Source organism: Sarcophilus harrisii, chromosome 3, assembly GCF_902635505.1.
Source record: "Sarcophilus harrisii chromosome 3, mSarHar1.11, whole genome shotgun sequence".
In the NCBI taxonomy this organism is placed as follows: domain Eukaryota; kingdom Metazoa; phylum Chordata; class Mammalia; order Dasyuromorphia; family Dasyuridae; genus Sarcophilus; species Sarcophilus harrisii.
Window position 1 is genome coordinate 268439193 of NC_045428.1, and position 26914 is coordinate 268466106.

The window sequence follows — 26914 nt, forward strand, 5'->3', positions numbered from 1 at the left end:
CCACCTAGCTGTCCCCCAAAACTTATTTTTTAAAAAATACTGAACCTCAATTCAACCAACTAAACTTTGCTCATTAACTAGTCACATTTAATTAAGTTTTTGTTTCACTCTGAATGTAAGGGACACCAAAAAAAAAAAAAAAAAGAGAGAACATTTTCATATACAAAGTAGAATAGAAAAAGAGGTTTATATAAGAAGCCATGAATGTCATCTGAGCTAAGCACTAAAAGGAGATAAGAAAGTAGAGAGGAATGGCCAAACCAACATACATATTTGGTGCCTACATAAATCGAGCACCCTCCTAATTGCTCGGGATACAGAGAATGACAAAAGTGGTCTCTGCTCTCCAGAACCTTATAATTCAATGAGGAAGAAACATGTTAATAACTAGATACAAACAACATATTTACATGACAAAATGAAGACAGTTTTGGAGTGGAGGGGGCTGGACAGGATGAGGCAATAACATTAAGCAAAGTGTAGAGGAAGTCCAGGTCCGACAGGTGAAATAAGCTATCAAGGGAAGAAAGATGAAGTAAGGCTGGCAAGGAAGATGCAAGCAGAATTACGGAAGATCTTTAATGCAATGGGAAGCCATGGAAGGTTTTGAAACTGGAGTGTCATGATCAGATTTATGCTGAAGGAAGATAAATTTGGCAGGTACGTGCAGGAAAGAATGAGAGAAGGGAGAGAGCCAAAAGCATGGAGGCCATAGTAGTAGTGTAAATGGAAGACCCACACTACGGTAGGAGTGATTTGGAAAAAAATGAATGGATAAAAGGAAAGCTACAAAACGTAGAATCAACTAGCTATACAAAGTGATTAGCTACAAGGAATGAAAAATGGAAGAGTCAAGGGTGACTGTGACATCGTTATCTTTGGTAATTCTTTAACAGAAAGAGGGACATTTGGAAAAAAAGGTTTAGGGAAGAGGATAAAGAATTTTGCTTTTGAGAAATTTATGGCCAAAAAAGAATACTATGAAATAAAAAGTGAATAATTTTGATTACATTAAGTCAAGTTTTTGCAAAAAAAATCAATAGAGCCAAGATTAGATGGGAAGCAAAAATCTGGGAAACAAATTCTACAACCAGTGTTTCTGATAAAAAACCTCACTTTAAAAATATATAGATAAGAATGCAAGTCATTCCTCAATTGATAAGTGGTCAGAAGATATGAACAGAGAATTATGAGATGAAGAAATTAAAACTATTTATAGCCATATGAAGAAATGTTCTGAATCCCTATTGATTAGAGGAATACAGATACAAAAATTATTACAGAAACTCTGAGGTACCACCTTCATACCTCTCAGATTGGTTAATATGACAAGAAAACATAATGATAATTGTTGAAGGCGGTGTGAGAAAATTGGGACACAAATGCATTGCTGGTGGAATTGTGAACTGATCCAGCTATTCTCGAGAGCAATTTGGAACTATGCCCAAAAGGCTATCAAACTGTGCATACTCTTTGATGCATCAGTGCTACTACTGGGAGTGTATCCCAAAGAGATAAAAAAGAAAGAAAAGGACCCAAATATAGAAAAGTGTTTGTGGCAATTCTTTTTGTGGTAGCAAAGAACTGGAAATTAAGGGGATGTCCATCAGCTGGGGAATGACTGAATAAATTGTGGCATATGAATGTAATGGAATATTATTGTTCTATAAGAAATGATGAGCAATCTAATTTCTGAAAAGCTTGGAAAGACTTATATGAACAGATGCTGAGTGAAGTGAGTAGAACCAGGAGAACACTGAACACAGTAACAGCAAAATTGTGTGATGATCAACTGTGAAAGACTTAGCTCTTCTCAGCAATACAACGATCCAAGACAATTTCAACAGATGAAATGGAAAATGTCATCCATATACAGAGAAAAAACCATGGAGACTGAATATAGTTCAAAGCATACTATTTTAAACTTTTTTTGGTTTGGTTTTTTTCCCCCTTTCTCATGGCTTTTCACTTTGTTTTGATTTTTCTTTTACAACATGACTAATGTGGAAATATGTTCAAAATGACTGTATTTATATAACCTATATCGGATTGTTTGCTGTCTTGGGAAGGGGAAAGAAAAGAAGGGGTGGAGAAAAAAAATTGATGCTCAAAATCTTACAAAAGTAAATGTTGAAAGCTTTCTTTACATGTAACTGGAAAAAAAAAAACGATTAACTGAGAAAAAAAGAATTTTGCCTTTGATAGTGGCTAAAATTAGGTATGCAGAAGAAATAAGAGTAGAATGATCTGGTAATCATCTGTATAAGACTGAAATCATAAAAGATGATGAATTCCAAGATTCTCCATTTTTTGAGCTGGGAGGTCCTTAAATATCATCTTGTCTAACTGACCTTGTCCCCATGAGGCAACTGAAGTCCAGAGAAGTTAAGTGACTTATCTAAGTGGGAGAGCTAGGTTATGAATTAAAATTGTGCCTTCAAATTCAGCATTCTTGTATCATAGAATGCACACATATCTCTCTTAAGTCAGAATCTTGGAAGAACACATGTTATGAAGAGAAGAAAATGATGACACAGTAAAGGAGAGTGAGAAGAAACTGTCAAATAATTCTAAGGAGAACTAGGAAAAATAAAGTCATGGAAACCAAAAGAGGAAGTATCTAGGCATGATCATCTGTGTCAAAAGCTGCAAACAGTGCAAAGATAATTATTTTCAGTTTATTTTTAGGCTGGAAAATTGACTGTAGAAAAATCTTGAGGTCTGACAAATAAAACAGAGCCACACTCATACAAGTATTTTCCTATGTTGGCAAAACTAGCTGCAGTTGGAAGGGTTATCTCAGCCAAGATAAAAGAGAGTGAGTATATGAAGTCTGTATAATTGATTCCTACATACTGATAGCTAGATTCATGCACCCAGTTGAGCCAATGAATAGCATTAATAGAAAGAAGAAGACCGCTATCTTTTGTCCTTAAATTTTTAAATGGGAGACATTTAGTGCAAAATTCTCTCATATGGCCTTAGAATAAATTCTTAAGACATTCTGGCAATTTCATGGCGATTTCATGGTGATTTAAAACTCTCAGATTGATATTCATTAGCTACAGGCAAAATAGCAATTGCATGCTATTAATGATACATTGGTTATAAAAGGAAGTCTCTACATATACAATGTATATGTATGGAACATCTATTTGTTCCTACAATGTAGGAACATCACTAATTGTTTAAAAATTAAATAGCATGGGAAGAGGGGGAAAGGAAGGGAGCAGAGAAAAAAAGTATGGAGCCAAGAATTAGAGGATGGAGCTGTACTCTCCTAACATTCCACATCACACAACTTAAAAGTTTCAAATAAGATTTTGGTTTGGCAGAACCCACCAAAGGTCGAGGGAGACATTTTTCCAGCTTAAGACAACTTAGGAGGTCCATGGAAAGGTTTGTAAGGCCTTGGTTCAAAGAAGGTAAAGGGGTCAGACAATTGGTCAATAAGATTACCTAGGGACCTTTTGCTGGCTTCTCTCGGGCTAAGAGGAACATTAGTATATGTAATTGCAGGGAAGCAGAAGCCCTTCCTGGATAAAAACCTAAATACAGATCAGAAGAGCAATGACCAAGTTCCCCAGTATAATACCACCTAGGAAGCAACCGAAAATTTGCAGATCCTCAAAACTAGTTCTCAAAGAGCAGCACAAAAAAGTCTAAAGTATAAGACCCCAACTCCTCAACAGGTGAGCGGAACCTAGCTTTAACACAAAGTTCAAAGTGAAGAAATAGGATGGGGAAAATGAACAAACAACAAAATAAAAGAACTTGACCATAAAAAGCTAATATAATGTCAAAAAACATCAGAACACAAACTTAGAAGACAACAATGTGAAAACACCTTTAAGCAAAGCCTTTAAAAAAAAATGCTAATTGGAAACAAGGCCAGCAAGAATTCTTGTAAGAATTGAAGAAACATAAGCGTGTTAGAGGAAATACTGAGAAAAGAAGTGTGGTGCCAGAAAATGAAGAAGATAATTGATAAAAGAGGCATGCATGCATATACACCCATACCCATACTCTCACACACAAATATTGAAGAAAATAACACCTTAAAAAACAGCTGCCCTAAGGGTAAGAGATACAAAAATTCACTGAAGAAAAGAACTCCTTTAAAAGCAGAAGAGGTCAAATAGAAAATGAGGTACAAAAGATCATTGAAGAAAATAATTCCTTAAAAATCAGAATTGGGAAAGTGGAAGACAATAAGTACATGAGACTTCAAGAAACAATAAAATGAAAAAAACATTTTTAAATTGAGAAAATGTTAAATAAGTAACAGAAAAACAAATGACTCAGAAAATAGAGTAAGGAGAGATAATTTAAGAATTATTGGACTATCTGAAAGACATGAAAGCCCATTCATCATATTAAAGGAAATTATAAAGGAAAAGTACTCTGTTGTCTTATATCTTAAGAGTAAAATAAAACTAAAATAATCTACCACTCACCTCCTGAACAAGATCCGAAAATGAAATTCCCCGGAATATTACAACCAAATTCCAGAGCTTCCAGATCAAGGGGAAAATATTGCAAGACGTCAGAAAGAAACAACTTAATACTGTGGAATCACAGTCAAGATCACATAAAATTTAGCAGCTTTCATTTTTCATTTCAAATTTAGGAAGAGAAAAGAACTTGGAATATGATCAGCCAGAAATCAAAGGGGCTAGGATTACAATCAAGAATAATTGACCCAACAAAATCAAGCATAATTTTTCAGAAGGGAGAATGGATATTTAATGAAACAAAGGACTTCCAAGCATCTCTAGTGAAAAGACCAGAGTTGAACAGAAACTCTAACATTCAAATAGAAGTCTCAAGAGAAGTTTAAAAGGTCAACATGAAAGAGTAATCCTGAGAAAATTAAACTGTTTAAATTCCTATATGGGAAGATGATACATGTAACTCTCAAGTAACTTAGTTAGAAAAAAATTTGCATAGACAGAGGGCACATGTATGAGTTATGTTGGAATAGTTAAAAAGAGAGATATTGTAGGGGTGAGAAAGAGGGACACATTGGGAGAAGGGCCAAAAGAATAGAATAGAACAAATTTTCTCACATGGAAAAGATGAGCAAGAAAAATTATATTTAAAGGGAAAATGAGGGGCTGGGGTTGGGGATGGTGACAGGCAATGCTTGAACCTCAGTCTCACTAAAATTGATTCAAAGAATAAAGACTATATATATATGTGTGTGTTCATGCTCAATTAGGTACAAAAATATATCTTGTCTAATAGAAAGAGGAAAAGAAAGGGATAAGGAAGGGAATGAGGGAGAAGGTGGATTGGGGGTGGCAATGATTAAAAGCAAGACAGATGTGTAAAGAGAGCCAGGATAAAAAGAGAGAAATAAAACAGAGGAAAATGGGATGAAGTGATCTAATAGAATGTGAATAGGCTAAGCTAAATCTACATAGTGGAAGTGGAAAGAAAAAAGACTAAACACACTTGGGACAAAAAGACACACATAGAGTTGAAATAAAGAGTTGGAACAGAGACTATTATGCTTTATGCAAAGAAAAGAGGGGAGGGGTAGTAATATATGGTTTAAGATAATGTAAAAAGCAAAATTAGGTCTAAATGAAAGAGATAATCAAGGAAACTAGATTTTGCTAACAGGGACCACAGACAATAAATACCAAAAAATTTTATATCAAGTTTCTCTGGTGAAATATTTTTTTAAATATATAGAAATGAATCAAATTAATTAAGTCAGTTAATAGATATGAACAGGCAATTTTCAAAAGAAAAGTCAAAGCTATCTACATTGTTGTTCAGTCATGTCTGACTCTTTATGACCCCACTTAGGGTATTCTAGGCAAAGATAATAGAGTGGCTTGCCATTTCTTTCTTCAGCTTAATCTGTGAATGAAGAAACAGAGGCAAATCAAGTTAAGGAGTTACAGAATCCAGAGTCACACACAGCTAGTAAATGTCTGAGGTTGAATTTTAACTCAGATCTTTTTGACTTCTGGTCCTGAATTCTATCTAATCAGTCACCTACCAACCAAAAACTATTTATAGTCTTATGAAAAAAATGCTCTAAATAATTATTGATTAGAAAAAGGAAAATTAAAACAACTCTGAGATACCATCTCTTAAATATCAGAAATGACAAATGCTGGAAAGTATAAGGGAAAATAGGTATTTTAATGAACTGATGATGGACTTCTTAACTGTTCCAATCTTTCTGCAGAACAGGAATTATGCCCAAAAGGCTATAAAATTAAACACATTCTTTGATTTAGCAATACCACTATGAGGTTTAGAGATAAAAATATAAAGAAAAAGGAAAAGGACTTTTATATACAAAAATAGATACAGCAATTCTTCTTGTAGTAGTAGTAAAGAATTAGAAATTGAGGAGATGCTCATCAATTAGGGAATGGCTGAACAATTTGTAGCATATGATTGTGTTGGAGTACCATTTTGCTATAAGAAATGATTTGTATGAACTGATGCAAAATGAAGTGAGAAGAACCAGATTATTTCATACAGTAACAGTAACACTGTAATGATGATCAACCGTGAAAGACTTGGCTACTCTGATCAATACAGTAATCCAAGAAAATTCCTAAGGATTCAAGATGAATTCTTTTAGATAAAAAGAGACAGACAGACACAAAGAGAACTAATGAACTCTGAATGCAAACCAAAGTGTCATTTTCTTGCTTAATTTATTTATTGCAATATAGCTAACATGGAAATGCTTTGCATTTCACATGTATAATCAATATATTGTTTGATTTCTCAATGGGTAAGACAGAAAAAATCTGAAACTCAAAATTAAAAAAAAAAAAAATGCCCAAAATAAAATTTAAAAACCCTAAATGGTTTAACATTAAGTATTCTTTTAATGCAGAAGACTAATTATTTATTTGCAAAGTTATTCTAATATTTTAAATGTTCTCATAAGTTATCTTTGACAAAAAGAAGTGCTAGAACTAAAAAAAAAAAAACTAAACTTAAGAGAGAAACAATATGTACTCCTATGAATAGTAGGTCATATTATTTTCTACCCAAATATCAATCTAATATTACTGAAACTTACAGTACAAATTTTGTCACATTTAAATGATCTACTCTCTTCTTTGTCATGAGTATTATATAAACCCTTTCTTTCTAATTAATCTGCAATTAATTCAACCAACCTTCAATTAGTCTTCTACAACATTACCCTACTTAGACAAATAAAAGGAGATTCTCTAAAATGGGATTCAGTCCATGGCTAAAATAAAATATTATAGACAAAAACAGTTTTAGGATTTCTCTTTATAGCATAATTTAGATGTCATATCTAATTTGTTGTCACGACTATTGTTTCACTATGCAATTTGAATGTCATTTTGAATTTACAGTATTTAGGGTCTGATGTTACTTAAAAAAAAAAATCAAAGACAGTTTCTAACAGCTTCAAAGTGAAAGAAAAGGAATCTGCCCTTCTCTCATGTTTAGTGAATATGAAACAAACAATTTCAATTCCAAGAGTTATAAATTTTAAAATACCTTTGTTTTCTTTTAGATGGTTTAGGTACATAACAAAGAATGCTTCTGTCAAAAGTAAGATGTCTATACCATACTCTAAGGTGAGTAGTTATTAGAAAGTTAAAAGTGGTCTCTCTGTTTCAAACCAAAAATGTCTCAGCTGTCATTTCAATTTCTTATTTAAAAGTTGCACTTTTATGTGGAAGATTGAAAAAAATTTGTTATTATTCTTTATTCTACTCCTTTGAGATACCATTTCTCATAGTAACTAAATAATCACAAATAAATTCTAACATTATTTTATTAATTCTAAGTAAGCAAAGGGCCACACCAGTAATTTATACTAGTAGGGTTAAGTACATTTTTTTTTTTTTTGGTTAGTCTTCCTCTGTCTACAATCAGCATCAATCCCTTCACTTTTTTCTATCCATTGGATAAGAGTGTCATAGGCCTACCTCCCTATTGCCTTAATAAAGTCACTGGGTATTAAGATCAGGAATAGATCCATATTAACCATAAAATCACAAATGACTATCACCAGGCCATATATAATAGCCTTTTAAGTAATTTTTGGTGTATGAAATAAAATTTCATAAAGTTTTTACTAGATAATTACACTTCCTGATTTCGTAATTAGTGGAAGTACATGCAATTACATAATAATTATGATAGTAATTACGTAATTAAGATGTATAATTATGTAGTAAAAAACATCATGGAAATAAAACCATGCACTATGTAAGCACAATACATTTTTAAAGTAAATTTACCAGCTCAACTGTTTAAAAATACCTTTTTTCAAAATATCGAAGTGATTAACACACATTATAGTCTAAGTGCTGGGAGATTTTTGTTTAAATCTCCTCCCCCTATCAGTTATAAAAGCATAAAAAGAGGCATTAAAAATCCCATCAGATTTTCTCCCTATTCTCAGCATACAAAAAACGACAATGTATTTTGCAAATGAAGATCTTCATGTTCTCTACATTATCGCTTGCTGTTACTATAACAGCATCTTAGTCAATACTGCAGAACACCTATTATAAAAAGGCAAAGCAACATGTATACCCATGTAGAAACAATAGGCAAGTAATAAGACAGCATCTGACCAGAGAAAAACCACTCTTTATTACCAATCTGAAAAAGTTGAGAGGATTTCTGATTGTATACTGTATACAATATTCTGATTGTATCTGTAAAAATTGGCTTAAGGCAATTTGCATTACTAGAATCAGAAACTTTTTAGCACTAACATCTAAACATTACCTAGTCCACATAAGGTCACCAAAAAGGTAAGGAGACAAACTGGTATCTTACTTTTGAAGGGCAAAAGAAGCAAAAAGATAAGTGAACTAAAAATTCCTCATACAATTACAATTATTTTTGCACAATTTCTTTTCCTATACTTTATACTTCTCTTTAGGGGGAAAAAACACTTTAAAAAATTGGCAGTATCAGAGAAAAGAACAAAGCAGTGTGACAAGGGGCTCTCTGCTGCTGTGCAAAGAGATAAATAATGCCATGCTCATGATGTGCATAAAAATAGCACAGGAAAAGTTAGTTTTAATAATAATAGGAGTTGAATAACATTTCAAAGTAGATTAATTTTTTATACTGACAAAATATAGGAAACAAAATCAATTTTTCATTCAAAAAAGCTTCTAGTCCAATTTCTTGGCATCTTTTCACTATGTGCCAACACAGTGAAATCTAAAATTGTGCTGACTGGATATAATTCACTAATATGATCAAAAGATAGGTGATTTAGAGCTGCAAGGAACTTAAGACAAAATCCATTTCAACTTCATTTGAAAAACAAGAGTCAAGGGGAAAATGACTTGACAGACACCATACAAGTAGTAAATGATAAAGCCAGTACTCAAATCCATTGCCATGATACCAATTCAAATGTTCTTTCAACTATACTCTGCCCTCACAAGAGTGAAAACCATTTTGGAATTCCTTCTGTTGGGTCTTCTGAGTTTCAACTTGTTTTAGCAACCTGCCCTTCCCAGGATGAGGGGATCATTAAACCTCAGAGACTCAACCCTTTCCAAGAGGGCAGACCTTCAATTAAGACACTTTATTTTCCTTCTGCAGTTCTGCTTAATTTGAACTCCAAGGAACAAGATCCCCTCCCTTCTTACAACTCTGTGTAGTATTGCTCCATTAGATTATAATTTCTTCCTTGAGAGAAGGGATTGTCTTTTTCTTTCTTCTTGGTATCCCCAGAATTTAGCCCAATGTCTGGCCCTTGGAAACCAGTTAAATGTTAATTGAATTAAATGGAATTGAAGATGCTCTTGTGAGAGGGAAGTACTAAAGGGGGAGAATGAAGAATACTTGCCTTGAATTCTCTTTTCTTTAGTTCTGGCCAAGTACTATTTAGGCCATAAGATAGGATAAAAAACTATTGGCTTTAATTTTGTTTTTAATTAATATTCTTAAACTAAGTTGCACCCTATGTATTCTACACAGAAGGAAAATGGACACTTTTGGACCCTGGGGTGCTTAAAAAAAAAAAAAGAGCCAGAGAAAAAGTATTGGCAATATTCATATATTTAGGCTCTCTTCTAGAAATATGTCATCATAAAGCTAAATAGCTTTTCCCTTCCATCTCAGTATTAAATTATGTGCAAAACTCTTTCAAAGTTAATTTTTGTTATTAAAAACTTGTTTTCTAAAAGATATCAGATCGTTTTTTCATGAAAAGTAAATGATGTAACAGACAATTCTCAGACAAAAAAATTGAAACTATTTCTAGCCATATGAAAAAGATGCTCCAAGTCATTATTAATCAGAGAAATGCAAATTAAGACAACTCTGAGATTCCACTACACACCTGTCAGATTGACTAGAATGACAGGGAAAGATAATGTGGAATGCTGGAGGGGATATGGGAAAACTGGGACACTGATACATTGTTGGTGGAATACATCCAGCCATTCTGGAGAGCAATTTGGAACTATGCTCAAAAAGTTATCAAAGTGTGCATACCCTTGGACCCAGCAGTGTTACTACTGGGGCTTATATCCCAAAGAGATTTTAAAGAAGGAAAAGGGACCCACATGTGCACACATGTTTGTAGCAGCCCTTTTTTGTAGTAGCCAGAAACTGGAAACTGAGTGGATGCCCATCAATTGGAGAATGGCTGAATAAATTGTGGTATATGAATATCACGGAATATTATTGTTCGGTAAGAAATGACCAGCAGGATGATTTCAGAAGGGTCTGGAGAGACTTACATAGAACTGATACTGAGTGAAATGAGCAGGACCAGGAGATCATTATATACTTCAACAACAATACTATATGATGATCAATTCTGATGGACATGGCCCTCTTCAACAATGAGATGAACCAAATCAGTTCCAATAGAGCAGTAATGAACTGAACCAGCTACGCCCAGCGAAAGTAGATGGGAGATGACTATGAACCTCTACGTAGAATTCCCAATCCCTCTATTTTTGTCTGCCTGCATTTTTGATTTCCTTCACAGGTTAATTGTACACTATTTCAAAGTCCGACTCTTTTTATACAGCAAATTAACTGTTTGGACATGTATACATATATGGTATTTAAATTATATTTTAACATATTTTTAACATGTATTGGTCAACTGCCATCTGGGGGAAGGGGTGGGGAGGAGGGGAAAAATTGGAACAAAAGGATTTGCAACTGTCAATGCTGAAAAATTACCTATGCATATATCTTGTAAATAAAAAGCTATAATAATAATAATAATAAAAAGTAAATGATGTGAAATAGAAAAGATTATCTGGGTTAGATAAATTGCCTTTTACTTATCAAAACTTTTATATCTTTGATTCTTTCCATACTAAATAGGCAGCTGAAAGTCTTCTTAATGGTCAATGCTAATAACTGTTACTAGACTTTAAGCTTGTTGAGGGAACAAACTATTCTCTTAAATTATGTTATTTAGCATCTAGCATTTCAATCTGTCTAAAACAGGCTTAATTCCATTTAATAAACATTTATTAAATACCTACTCTGTTTCAAGGTACTATACTAAGTACTGGAGATGTATAATACACAGAAAGTTCAGGAGAGAAAAACTAATAATGTCCAAGGAGGATCAAGAAAACTTCTTAAAAGACTTAGCCCTTGAGCTTGATCTTAAAGGATAATGAGAGAGAGAGAGAGAGAGAGAGAAAGAGAGAGAGAGAATACACACACACCCCTCTCTCTGTTTCTGTCTTTCTCCTTTCCCATGTCTCTCTCTCACAAAAAAACGCACACTTCTCACTTTAAGGATTACGAAACATTTAATTAACATCTGAATTTAATAACTTTGCCAAGTCATTGGCACAGGAGGTAGCACAGGAGCTATTAATCTCATTTTACAGATGAGGCTGGGAGAGGACTATCAAATCCTGCCTCAAATGCTAAAGTCAGTAGCATGATACTGGGTAAATCTCTTTTTTTTCAGTCTCATTTTCCTCATCTGTAAAATGGAGACAGTAATAGCACCTATCTCACACTGCTGTTGTGAGGATGAAATAATACATGTAAAATACTTTGCAATCATCAAGTAAATGTTAGCTATAATTATTTGCAAGTAATTTGCTCATGGTCACAGAGCAGTTAATATGTTAAGAGCAGAATTTGAGGTCAGGTTTCCAAATCCATCATTCTAATTATAACATAGTTGGAATAGAATTTGAGAAGCAAAAAAAATGTTGATCAGTCTGGAAAGATAGATGGAAGTCATCTTATAGAAAGGTTTATGAGGCATCACTAAGGCATTTTTATTTTGTTGTAGAGAAACTAGAAAGTTACTGAAGGTTATGGAGCAGAGGAGTAACATGGTTATACCACAGGAAGTTTTTTTTTTTTTCCTTTTTAAAAATGTTTTTATTTTGAACTTAATAAATACCAATTAGAGAACATTTGCATATACAAAGCAGAATGGAAAAAGAAACTGTACATGCCTGTTATGTACAAGTTTCTTTTCTTTTGAAAAGTATATATTAATACTTCAACAACAATACTATGTGATCAATTCTGATGGACATGGCCATCTCCAGCAATGAGATGAACCAAATTAGTTCCAACAGAGCAGTAATGAGTTGAACCAGCTCTACTCAGCGAAAGAACTCTGGGAAATGATTATGAACCATTACATAGAATTCCCAATTCCTCTATTTTTGTCTGCCTGCATTTTTTATTTCCTTCACAGGCTAATAGTACACTATTTCAAAGTCTGATTCTTTCTGTACAGCAAAGTGACTGTTAAGACATGTATACTTATATTGTATTTAATTTATACTTTAACATATTTAACATGTATTGGTCAACCTGCCATTGGGGGGAGGGAATGGAGGAAAAAAAGTGGAACAAAAGGAAAATTACCCATGCATATAACTTGTAAATAAAAAGCTATATTTAAAAAAAAATGTTTAAATGGTTTTAACATATAGTTGGGGAAAATAAACTGTTAACTAAAAATAAATAAATAAATAAAAGTATATATTACGTTCAACTTATAATTTTCAGAGTGATTTGGTTTATCTGACTTTTCCTTAGCAAGATGTTTTTGACAGCTGTGCAAAAGTGATTAGTTGGATGAGAGATTTAAAGCATGGTGCCTAATTAAGAGACTATTGTAGCAAGAGAGGTGAGAAAGTTAGCAAGACCTCAGCTAAGGGGATTAAAGAATAAATGAAAATAAAGGAATGTATGAAAGAAGTGTAGTAGAGATGTAATTGACAAGACTTACTTGATAAATGAATGGATATAGAGGAGACAGGATGAGGAAGATTAAAAAAAATAACTCCAAGATTACAAACCTCATACCTGGGAGGATGGAGAGTGCCCTTAAAAGAAAAAAGAGAATTGGGAGAATGAATATGATGAGCTGTATAGTCAACAGTATTAAAAACTGCAGAGACCAAGGAACATAAAGACAGGGGGGAAAAAAATTCCAGTTGGGTGATAGGGATCAGAAGCTAGATAACAAGTAGTGTGGGAAATGAGCAGGTGGCAAGAAAATAGAGGAAAGAACTCTAGATGACAGCAATTCTAGGAGTTTGGCAATAAAAGAGACATAAGATGGGAACCAGTGTATGTGGTATGATGAAGGGAAGGCTTTTAAGTATGGGGAGATGTGGGCCAGTAAGCAGATTGGGGTAGCTTGATGAGAAGTCAGAATACCAACAGCAGATAATCCTAGACATGGGAGGTGATGGGACAGATGCATAAGTAGAAGGTATGGTCTTGGTAAGGAAGAAGACTAATTCTTCCTCAGAGAAAGGAAGAGAATGAGTCAAGATGGAAAGAGACTCAGAAGAGATAAGGAGGATCCTGATACATGGATTTCATTTTCTCAGTAAAGGAAGCACTGTTTTCTAAGGGTGAAGGGGAAGAGAAATTTGGAACAACTACTGAGGGGAATAAGAGGCAAGAAAGAATAAAAGTTTTTTTTTTTTCTTTCTGTGTAGTAGTGAGGGTCTAGTTGAGCTTAGATAAAACTAATTAGGTCCCAGTTGTTCTGGTAATATCAAATTCTCAACATTCAGCATCTTGGGAATAAGAACAATGGTTAGAACTGTGCATACCCCTTGACCCAGCAGTACTACTAGTGGGCTTATATCCCAAAGAGATACTAAAGAAGGGAAAGGGACCGGCTATTTTTACCTTCTGAATCCAATTCTCCCTGTGCAACAAGAGAACTGTTTGGTTCTGCACACATATATTCTATCTAGGATATACTGTGACATATTCAACATATATAGGACTGCTTGCCAAATAGGAGAGGGGATGGAGAGAGAGAGGGGAAAAATCGGAACAGGAGTGCAAGGGATAATGTTGTAAAAAAGTTAACCTGGCATGGGTTCTGTCAATAAAAACTTATTATTAAAAAAAAAAAACACCTAAAACAAACAAACAAAAAAAGAACAATGGTTAGAATTAGCAGGGGTTAAAGTTTGGCAGGATGTCAAAGTCAGTATGACAACAGAGTAACAGAATCAAAGACAGAGGCCAATATAGAGTTGATATGGTTAACTACTGACAATTGCTTTTATTATCTTAGTAGCAACATCCTGTTTATTTTTTCCTAGATAAGTAACAAAAACTTCAGATGTGGTCTGACCAGTGATGAGTAGAGTACAAAAACACCTCTTTTGACTTGTAGAATCTGGCTAAGTAGACAGAATAATTCAGTTTGGCATCAAAGGGCCCAGGCTTAAATTTTGGATCGGCCACAAGACAACCATATGACTGAGCAAAATCATCTAGCCTATCTGAGCCTCTATTTCCTCAAATGTAAAATGAGGGGTGTTAAATGAGATGATTTCTAAGGTCCCTTCTGGTTCACAACCTGTGCTCTTGTGGACATCCCTCTCTGTTCTCTCATTCTTGGCTGCATACCAGCGATAGATGCCTGCAGTCTACTTGTTGGAGCCCTATCAATGCTCATCTCCAGCATCAGCTGGGCTCTAGAACAAAGGCATCTATACCTTTCTTCCTCTCAAGGCACTTCTGTTTACTATCTTCAGTCCCATGCTTCTTCCTGCCTTAGACTACCATACCCACTAGCCACAAAGTTGAACAGCAAGGAAGGACCACAACAATCTAATCACATACTGCCTTAATTGCCAATATTCTGTCTGGTCTCATTCCTCCATGGTTATCACACTTTAATACCTGTCTGATCCCAGAGATTCTGAACTGCTGGCTGCCAAATACAAACCCAATTCCTTATCCCCAACAATCTTAAGCCTGTCTTTCTTAATTAACCCTATTTCTCACTACCTGACCAAATATCCCATTTCAGATACGCCCAAATATTTGACATCCCTGAGATACCTGATCCATTATGAATAAATATCATTTTACTTAAAGCTTTTCTTATTCTTTTCATCTTCCTGACTCCATAGTATCATTACTTCCCATCCTATACTTTCCTAGACTTTCTTTCATATTCCTTAACTCATTGATAGTGCTTTTGGGAAGAGAAATACTCCCTTTTTCCCCACTACCAATTTTAGATTCTTCTTTTACTACTTTACCTAAGTAATTAATCTCTCCTCTGTTAAGATTCATACTATACACATTTATCACTAAATTTAGATACTGGGTGGTTACTATTTATTAACATCCAGTTCTTTTCCCTGTCCTCTCTTTCCGGCCCCCTGAAAATCTTTTTTTTTTTTTTTTCCCCTGATCAACAGTCTTGCTCTCCTCCCTATTTCTTGTCCACATATCAAGAGACTTCAACATACATACTGATGATCCTTCATACTCCTTTAATGTCCAATTCTTCAATCTATTCAATTCCCATCAACTGCTCCTCCAAATTATCTCTTTGGCAAGAAGGCACTTACTAGATATAATCATCTGCAATGATTAACTGATAGATGTCTTCTATACCAAAACATTCCAAAGGTTTACTTCACCTATTAAACCTCTCAATACATTTAAATTCTTTACAATGAAATTAAACATTTAATAGGCATCTACTGTGGGCAAGACACTGGCATCTGATACATATGCAAGAAAAAAGAATTGGAGAATTTTTGCACAATGCAAAAATGATGAGGCAGAATAAGGAGGAAGGGGAGAAGGAAAAACATACTAAGTACTACAAGGAATAAGGAAAGAGAAATAATTAAGAAGGAAAGATTTTTGGCAAAAAAAAAAAAAAAAAAGGTAGAAGCCTTTTCCTTCCTTTTTCATATTTAAACAGACTTAATTTGGACTTAAATCTTGCTAAGATTTGGGCTGATTCTCTTTTCGCCCCAAAATCCTTCACTTATTCCTTATTCAGACCAAGGAGACATAGGATTAGGAAAAGTCAAATGGAACCATTACCTGCTGCCAATCTATAAATGGATTTTGCTTCATATATAGCAACTATATTCCTCTAAGGCCTCCTTTGGATCCATTATGTTGTATGTGTAGTAATAATACTATGCATTGTACTTTCTGGAGCAGTTACAATAATAATGTTAGAGTCCCACAGAAATAAGATTTAAAAATGTTATGTAGTTACTGTGAATATGCAGTAAACACTTTACCAAAGTGAGTAACAGTCCTTTATCATTTTAAAGGAATGAAAAAATAGCAAATGGGGTTAATTCACATTACGGACTAATGGCCTGCAAACCTTCATGTTTGAAAGCATATACAAAAAACTCTGATGAGAGCCACTTTTTGCTTTAAAAAAAAATAAATCTTTTTCAAAGAATTTAAAATGTATTTTTCTAAGGTGCCATGTTTCAAACTAAAACTAAAACAATAACCCATTAACAGAACCTTTGTTAAAGAAATGTTGCTAAAGTGCTCAGAGTAAAGGAAATTCTATAGCAAATACTATGGTTGTCCTTCATTCTCAAAAGTCAGCAACAAACTGAAAAACAAAACAAAACAAAAAAAAAACTTTTATTCTTTCTTGCCTCTTATTCCCCTCAGTAGTTGTTCCAAACTCCATAACTCCAAAAAATGACATCACTATATTAGAGTCAAGTATGTGCTGCTGACTGATAAGACCAATACAACTTAGAATGTGCTGCCATAGGTTGAGCACAAATACCCTATGTGAACATTTGGGCTGGATTCTGTAAATTTATGCATCTTGTGCTTCTTTCTGGACTACTTCAATTCTGCAATGCGCACAGCACCTTTTCTGATTGAGGGTACGCCAAGCTGGGTGGTCCTGAGCTAGTGTCTCCCATGTCATGCAATCAATTCCAAAGTTCTTAAGAGACCTTGAGAGGGTACTTGTATCATTTTTTCCCTCATGACACTGAGATAGCTCTGGTAATGTATGTGTCAGCCTCATTATCAGGGTGTACATCCTTAGAAAGTGGACTGCCAAGGTAAATGAACTTATCTACAGCATTCAAACTTCTCCATTTGCTGTAACTGATGGTTCCACGTATGGATGGTGTGGTACTGCCTAATTGGAACACCTGAATTTTCTTGGTGTTGATTGTTAGGTAAAAAAATAGCATAAGCAGCAATCAATCCATACTGCATTGCATCTCAGTTTTAGAAGCTGTATTGAGTTCACAATCATCTGCATCAAAAAAATCATACATTAACACTCCCTCCACTTTAATTTTGCCTTGTGGCCTTTTCAAATTGAATAACTTATTATCAATGTGGTAGCTGACCTTGATGCCATATCCATCTATATTGAAGATTTTTGACAATGTGGCTGAAAACTAAAAAGCATGGGAGCAAACCTTGTTTCATTCTGCTAATAAGTAGGAAAACACAAGAGGAATTGCCCATTGCCCAGAACCAGGGCAAGCATGCCATTGTGAAACTGATGTACTATACTGGGCAACACATTTTAACATTATTTTCCATAAGATCTCACAACTGACAGTATCAAAGGCCTTGGTCAGATCTACAAACACTGTGTACAGCCCTCTGTTTTGCTCCTACCATTTCTCCTGAAGTTGTCAGTCAGCAAACACCATAATAACCATTCCTTAGGCCTTTCTGAAGCCACTCTAGCTCTCATGGAGATAAGCATCTTCCAGGTGAAGGATCAGCCTTTTAAAGAGGAGTCAGGCAAGAATCTTGCCAGCAATGACTAAAAGATAGACACCGCCCCCCCCCCCCCCCCCCCCCCCCCCCCCCCAGACACATACCTCTGTGATTGTCACAGAACAATTTATTTTCTTTGCTTTTATAGAGATGTACAAGGAAGTATCCTTGAACTCCTAGAAAATAACCTCCTCTTGCCAAATAACCTGGAAAACCTCAATCAGCTTTTGTATGAGCAACAAACCACCCCACCCCACCTCATCATGTGCTTTGCCACAGAAGAGGAACCTAATGACATTCAAAATCTCATATTGAGTTGTCAATTTATTTAGAGAGGGACCGACTTCAACTTGAGTTAAATAATCAATGGCTTCAGCATTGAGTGACAATGGTCCTCTGAGAACACTATGGAAGTGCAAACCCCATCTCTTCAGTATTATGTCTATGTAATTGAGTAACTGAGATGCAGCATAGGTCTTTGGCCCATAAATAGCCTTCAGTACATCATTAAAGTGCTTTGGATTGCTATTATCAGCATAAAACTATAACTTATCTGCCTTTTACTGCATCAAGGATCCTTCACCTCTCTAAGCTTTGCTTGTACTTTACTTTAGATGGAGTTAAATATTGCCTTCTTAGAGATGGGCCACTATCCTGTTGTAACTGGAGTTCTCGTTTTTTATTTAGACACTTCTGAATTTTCCCAATATTTTCATCAAACCAATCTTGATATTTCTGAGTATTTAGACTCATATGAACAAATACAGTGCTGTATACCAAATATCTGAAAACTGCCCACTCCTTTTCTGCTTCACTATCACCGAGTCTTGGCTCAACTTGCCCTTCAAGTTGAGAACAAACTGTTCCCCCCAAAAGAATTCTACAATGTTGACATTGGATTTTTGAGTAGTCTTTTTGCCTCAGGGCTGCTGCTTTTGTAAATATTTAGTTTTGGCAAGGATAAGTCTAATCAATCCAACACTCTGTACTACATACTGCCTTCATCACTCTCATATCCTGTTCATCTCTTCTCCTTACAATCACATAGTCTGTTAAAGGCCACTATTTGCTGCAAAGGTGCATTCATGGATTTTACTGCATTTAACTAAACAGAATTCAGTGTTAGTGATGAAAAGATCACAATGTACCAATCTTCAGTAATAAGTGACCACTTTGAATGCTATTTCTAACTCTATTAACTACTAAAGACTCCCTGCCATGTCTGGCAGTATGAGCCTATTCTATCATCAATGTCACCCATATTTATAAGCTTGTTCTCTTTTGGTGCATTGATGTCAAGGGTTTCCAGGCCTTCATAAAATTTTTCTTTGAATCACCAAAGCTCTTCATGGTGAAAGCCTAGGCACCGATGATTTCCTGCAAGGAACAATTGCATTGTCATGAGCTTGTCATTCATTCCTTTTGGTAGCCATAAAACTTGTTGACTAGATTAATTTTAATTGCAATACCTATGGCAGCGTCATGGTACTTCTCTTCACTGTGGCCATTCCAGAAAAATGTTTATCTAACTATGACTTCAGTAAGCTGGGCTTTGTTTGCCAGCTTTGCTTCACTTAGAGCTGCTATTTGGATGCAATATCTGCTGAATTCTCTTGCAATAAGAGCTATTTGTCTGACCAACAGGATGATTTCAGAAAGGCCTGGAGAGACTTACACGAACTGATGCTGAGTGAAACGAGCAGGACCAGGAGATCATTATATACTTCAACAACAATACTATATGATGACCAGTTCTGATGGACCTGGCCATCCTCAGCAATGAGATCAACCAAATCATTTCCAATGGAGCAGTAATGAACTGAACCAGCTACGCCCACAGAAAGAACTCTGGATAATGACTAAAAACCATTACATTGAATTCCCAATCCCTATATTTATGCCCACCTGCATTTTTGATTTCCTTCACAGGTTAATTGTACAATATTTCAGAGTCTGATTCTTTTTGTACAACAAAATAATGGTTTGGTCACGTATACTTATTGTGTCTCTAATTTATATTTTAATATATTTAACATCTACTGGTCATCCTGCCATCTGGGGGAGGGGGTGGGGGGTAAGAGGTAAAAAATTGGAACAAGAGGTTTGGCAATTGTTAATGCTGTAAAGTTACCCATACATATAACCTGTAAATAAAAGGCTATTAAATCAAAAAAAAAAAAAAAAAAAAAAACTGGCAAAAGAAGGAAAAAAAAAAAAGCTATTTGTCTTTCAAGTCTACTAGATTCTGTGTTGCCTGTAAGTGTGAGCACATTTCATGAACTGATGGCGAATAGTGTAGAAGTTTTTGTATATTTTTCTTTGTTTCAACTGCCATGATGGGATCCCTGACAACTGAGATAATTAGGTCAGGTTTGGGTAAGCAGACAATTTTTAGGGCATCTCTTCTAACCCCTTTCTCACATCACATAGATGAGCTATATGATCCCAAAAGGCTGATCAGACACCCGAGGCTGCCAAATCCCATTGCTATATAGAAGAGAATTCTATGGCATGCGCTGCCTGTGTGCAGGACGGAGGTTATAGCACTCAATGTATCAACATCTGCTGCTTCAACACTTGCCTGTTGACAAAGGACTTTGAGATTTGTAAAAATGATAAAATGGTACGGGTGATGTCTTTTGATTTATGCATCAATCATATTTAAGTGAGACAGAATTGCACAAAACCATCAGTCTTACTCTCTCTTCCAGAATTGTTACAGTCAGTAGCAAGACAGATTCAAGATGACAGGTAATGGTTTATGATATAGTAGATAGATGATCATGGCATCTTCAGTGACTAACTAATCTCTAAGTGCTCCACAGTGTCTGCTTCAGCTGCCTTCATGGTTGTTGGGAACAACCTGTTCTCATCCATCCATATTACCATGAGAAATCTTCATAAACACCCCCCCAACTCATTGACTGATCTAAGACCTCCTGGATATTCTCAATATGGTTTAGTCTGTTTGCCAAAATGCTTTATGAGGATATCCACTGCATGTGCTGTACCTTCTTGTAGCCATAGGTAAATGTTAGATGGGTCACCAGAAGTAGAAAGTAGTTTTGAAAAGGGCATGGCAGCACACAGCAGAGGTCCTGGTTTTCCCTCAATATACCCTACATTCTTGGGGGATATCCAAAGTAAGGAATGAAAGATAGATGATGACCTAGGTAAGTAGACTGAAAAAGAAAGGTCAAATGGGAGAACTAAGATAAAACAGTACAATAAAAATTTAGAGGAGAGATTCCACAAAAAGAGAGGGTAGTTGACACTGTCAATTGCTGAGAACATTGAAGAAAGACTGGTGTAGAAAAGAAGGTCACTGGATATGACAAATAAGAGATCAGGAGGAACTTTGGAGAGCAGTTTCAATTGGGTGATGAAATATGAAGCAAGATTTCAAAAGACTAAGAGTCAGAGGAGAGGAAGTAGAAACAATGAGTAGATAGTTTTTTCTTGAAGTTTGTCTGTGAAAAGGAAAAGATATACAGAGTGAAAAAGCTTAAAGGAATGGTAGAGTCAAGTGTTTTTGTTGTTGTTGGGTTTTTTTGGTTTTTTTTTTTTGGTTTTGTTTTGCTTTTTTTAGCTGGTATGTTTGTAGGACTCCTATCATTTTTATCAACTAGTCTCCAAGGAGCAGCTAACAAAAAAATGATATGTTTCTTTGACATACAAATCCTTCAGATAGTCAAAGGATTTCAAATACTAATTTTCAATGTATATATTAATTCTATACATACTTACTGAGGACTTAGCTTAGGTACTTCAAGAAACAGAAAGATGAATAAGGTATGATGTCCTCAAATTTTCCCAATGTGAGAGTAGACTAGATTTAGATATACAATTTATAAATATATCAAATACTGAATGGTACTACTTTGTGTGTATCCTAAACATCTAAACAAGAAAAATTCTTTTGATAGGAACAGATCATTTAAGTACCACTCAGTTCTTACTCAGGAGCATAGGAAGAAAGTGGACATATAAGGTGAGGAAAGAGGAGTTAAAGGGAAAATAAGTCTATCTGATGATAATTAGCATTCATGGAAAGCAGAATGAAAATGTAGATATTGAAATAATTCACATTAGGTGATAACTCAGTAACAGAAAGACCAAAAAATGATCAACATGAAAAAAGTAATATGGTTAGTTAAAATATTAATGCCAGTTGTTTCCAGTTCCCTCCAAGAAATAAAGAGAAGATGCTGGGAATATCTGATGATATGATTTCTTGTGTTAAGTATATAGGCTCATTGTCTTTTCTTTTTCTTTCCTAAACATACTGCCATTTAAAAAATAATCAGTGTTAAGCAGCTATTATTTTCATTCCTGCCAAAATATGTTAGATGCTATATCAAACACACACACACACATACACACGCGATTATTAACAAACAATAATTAGAAAGTGGGGGTGGGATAGGAGCATGGGGGGGGGGTAAGAGTTCCCTTATAAATGCTAAAGGCTTATAGCTCTACCAATTTTTAAAGAACCATATTTGGAGATAATTCTACTCTCTGAAAATGGGAGATATTTTCCAAATAGCTATTTCATTTCTCATAAATTATGTAAGAAGAGCTTCTACATAATTCAAGGAGAGAAGGATGCACCTTAATAAGTCTTATTTTTTTTCCTATATGTCTTTTAACTTTGTACAGAAAAAAGTCAATTCATAAGCTGCTAGTTATGCAGTGCCCACTAGAGAAGTAGCACTAGGATTAAAATGTGGGAAAGGGTCACGAGGTGACAGATTCTGAAACAATGACCATAGCTATATAACAAAAAAACAAATAACATGTAATGTAACTGGAAAAGTAACTGGAGCACTGGAACTGGAAAAGCTTTAGGAGCACATATGAAAAAAGACACAGGATTAAATACTTAAAAGCTGGAAAAGACCCTGGAAGGCCATCAAGTCCAAACCCTCATTTTGCAGATGAGGAAACTGAGGAACAAACAAGTGACTTGCTCAGTCACATAACTAATCAGTGAAGTGACAGCAATTTATTGCACCATTTCAAGAATCTGTGACTTTCCTGGGGTAGGTGACATCAGCAGCAGGTGGCCAATATTCCTGAAGAGCAGGATCACCTTCAGGCCACAATGAGGCAGCAGTCCTAATTAGACTAGTAAAGGACTGATATCAATAGCATCAGAGGACAACTGTGTGTACAAAATATGTGGACAAATGTTTCCTTTTCCTGCTGTTTTATATTAATTTCTTTGAACTTTCTCTGAAGTTTCTGTGGATGTAATTAACTCAGGATGACTTTTTTAAAAACAATTTTCATTTAGTTTGGTTCTGTGATTTTATTGAGTTAGGGAGCTCACAGTGAGAAAATTCTACCTACCAATGCAAGTCAGCAATTACTGTGAAATTTATCATTTGAGAGAACTGCCTGGAGCACCTAGAAATTAAGTGACTTGCCAGTGGTGATAAGCCTAGTAATAGATTAGAAGCAGGCTTCAGCATTCTTGAGTTCAAGTTCAGTTTTTACACGGGGCAATTTAGGTGGTACAGTGGATAGAGCGCCAGGCCTGAGATCATGAAGACTCATCTTCCTGAGTTCAGATCTGACCAGATACTTGTAGCAGCTGTGAGACTCTGAGTCTCAGTTTCCTCATCTATAAAGTGAACTGGAGAAGGAAATGGCAAAGCTCTCTACTAGTTTTACTAAGAAAACTCCAGACTTTGTTCTGCTTCTCCTGCTCAGTCTGGTTTCAATTCCACAGAACAAGATACTCCCTGGTCTCCATGCTTTTCCCCCTTTTTGACTCCTTTGGTATGTTGTTTCCTCCTTTCCCCATTAGATTGAAGGCCAAGACAATCTCTCTTTTTGTTAACTGTATTCCCAGCACTCAGCACAGTGCCTTCACATAAAAGGCACTTAAATATTTATGGAGAAAATTTCCAAGAGCCAAGATGGCAGAGTAAATGGTAAATCACAGTTAACTCTTCCACATTTACCTCCAGATAAGCATAAAATAATAGCTCAAACAGATACTGGAAGAGCAGTACCAGCAAGAAGACAAAGTGAAATAATCATTTAGCCCAAGAAAGTTGGAAGACTGGCAGGAACTGAGCCAGTGACCCTTCTACCCTGAAAGCAAAGTTCAAATTTAAAAGAAGGAAAAAGACTAAGAAAGGTGAGCAAAAGTCAGCAATAAAAAAGAATCTGACCACAGAAAGTTATCATGATAACAGGAAACATCAAGACCCAAATATAGAAGGGACCAACAATGTCAAAACACCTATATGCAAAAACTTCCCCCACCAAAAAAGGGAAGTATTTTCAAGCCCAGAAAGAACTCATGGAAGGGCTTAATTTTTTTTTTTTTAAATTACTTAATAGAAGTAGAAGAAAGACTGGGAAAATAAATGAGTGATCCCAAGAGAAATATAGAACAATGAGTTATCTCTCATAGGCTGAACTAACTCTATAAAATGAGAGATAACTCATTGTTCTAGAAGACATAGGCAGTTTTATTCAATGTTATTGATCTTTCAATAAACATTTGTGGAAAATTCCTTTGGAGGAGCTCAGGAGGAAGAACAAATAATAGTTATCAAAGTATTTTTCATGGCTCAAATTACAAGTTGATTTTAAATGGATGCTAAGTAGCCTTTAAGCAGATGTAAACTATTAAACAAAAGGACAGAATAAATTTCTGTTTTGATATGAATTTAATTTGTAGAAACTATGAAGGGTATATGGAAGATCATAGATAAGAATCACTTAGACCGAAAAGCCTATGGACAGATATGATCTACACCTATGGAGGGAGTATCCATAACAATAAGATCACAGACTACAGACCATGAAAATATATACTGTGACTATGTCCAAAGACATAAATAAATGAAGAAGGCTTGATTCGTTTCAGCAACAAACTGTTGGGTCAACAGTAGTAAACATTATTTCCTTATTAATTTCTTCTCACTTTCTTCACTCTTATTATTTCCTTAATGTGGCAAGAGTTAGGTTTCTGGGCTGGTTTTTTGAACTGAGATGAAAGACTGTATAAGTGAACAAGAATTTAGGACTAAGCATTTTATGCATCCTTATCAAGGTTTGAAAATCGTACCTGTTCTGTTACTATACATAGGATTATAAATTTAGAGATGATTGAGTCTAATCTCATCATTTTGCATATGAGAATACCAAGGTTCTGAATGGTAAGGGAACTTGTCCTTTTTATTCCCGGAACAGTATTTGCACCCAAAACCTCTGAGTGAAAATAAGGTACTCTTTCCACACACAAGTTAGTCTCACACTGAACATCAAAAAACAAAAAACAAAACAAGAACAAAAAGGAACACTGGATCTTTGCTTATAACACGTAATTTACTACATTTAACCACTCATACATTTAAGTTTCAACATAATGTCATGTTCCAAGACTGTAATACATCTGATATCCAGGGACTGAAGTCTGTCAAATCAATGATATTATAAAATGTGTATAAATTAATCTACTCCACAGATGAAAAAATAAAACTGGCCAAAGTTTAACTTATTAATAGTGAGTAGGACAATCGAGGGATATCAGCTTTCAATGCTTTTGAAAATTAGAAATATTTATTCATTTTAAATAGTTCTTTATCAACTACTATATACTATATATATAGACTACAGAAAAAAAGACAGTCACTACTTTTTACAGTTTTATACCTTAATAGAAGTTTTTTTTTCAAAAATTCAAACATGTGAACAATGAAATGTGTAGCAGCACCATAAATTTTAATATAAGCATATGTATGTAGACTTCTGTGTAAAAGGAACTTTCCACTATCCTAATGGCAAAACAGTGAATTGATATTTAGGGTTAAATAAAATAAACACATTGTAGGTAACTAATAAGAAAAATGAGCATTGGAAAAGTTGTCAGTGTGATTTTAAGGTAAAAGAAAAAAAAGCATACACTTGTCTTGACATTTCTAAATACTATAAGTTATACAACAAAGCTTTTAAAAAAGGTCAATTAAATATTACAAGGCTTGTGACTTCTGTAAGGTAAGGCCCTTAGCATTGTACTATAGGCAGTTTTTTGATCACTTAGGATGTGGTATACATATATTCTTACAGAATGTTGAAAGTGCAACCCACCCCTCTCTTTCAAAATCAACCCAAGCTTTTAGTGAACAGCACAGACACACTCCATGTCTATTCCTTTGTGATAATTTCTGGTTTTCTTAGGTCCAATGAGCGCATACCTTATGCTTATTTTATTACAGAAAATAGCATTTTAAAAACATAGTATTTTTAAAAGTCTTTTTTGTACTTTTCCTCCCCCAAAGTCTTAGTTCAATAGAAATCAATGGGAGACATGCAGTGGGGCCAAAGATGGGGATTCCTATGCTGCCACCTCCTCATACAGGGGATCCCTGTGTTATACAGACCTTCACTGCCTGCTTCTGAGACAGCAGTGTGATGCTGGTTTGAACAGTGTGACAGAGTAGGTCTGGCCTTTATGATGCAAATTTCCACTTTAAACTCAAAGGTAATTACAGTATTTTAACGTACCTTTCTCATGATCAGTAATAAGTTTCTCCAGTGCATGGTCCATATCAAACATGTGCCGATAAAAGCACAGCTGGGTATACAGAGACTTGTCGGAATACTGCAATAGAACAGAATATAAATGAATACTACTATTTGGGGGGGGAAAAAAGATCATGCCTAATAGGGTATATTCCCTAATATCAGCTTGTATATTAAACCCCCTAAGAAAGGGGACCAAGGGATTCATAGTAATGGTTTTCTGCCCTTATATAACATATATACCTCTCATAATTCAGAGTAAATCCTGCCACTTCGATCACAGATTGCTACTTGCGAAGCTGCAGAATGATTACCCCTGCTGTCAAAAAACTGATTTTATCAAATTGCAAAT

At 35.0% G+C, this 26914-nt stretch overlaps 1 protein-coding gene across 3 annotated transcripts in view; it reads right to left on the bottom strand.

The window, feature by feature from the left end:
* POLA1 (DNA polymerase alpha 1, catalytic subunit) overlaps window positions 1-26914 on the bottom strand; it is a 332125-nt gene that overhangs the window by 60148 nt on the left and 245063 nt on the right. For all 3 annotated transcript variants that reach the window (XM_012544449.3, XM_031959462.1, XM_031959461.1), the window contains exon 36: window positions 26545-26641. In XM_012544449.3, the coding sequence (XP_012399903.1) occupies window positions 26545-26641 (97 nt within the window). The remainder of the gene's footprint in view (window positions 1-26544; window positions 26642-26914) is intronic.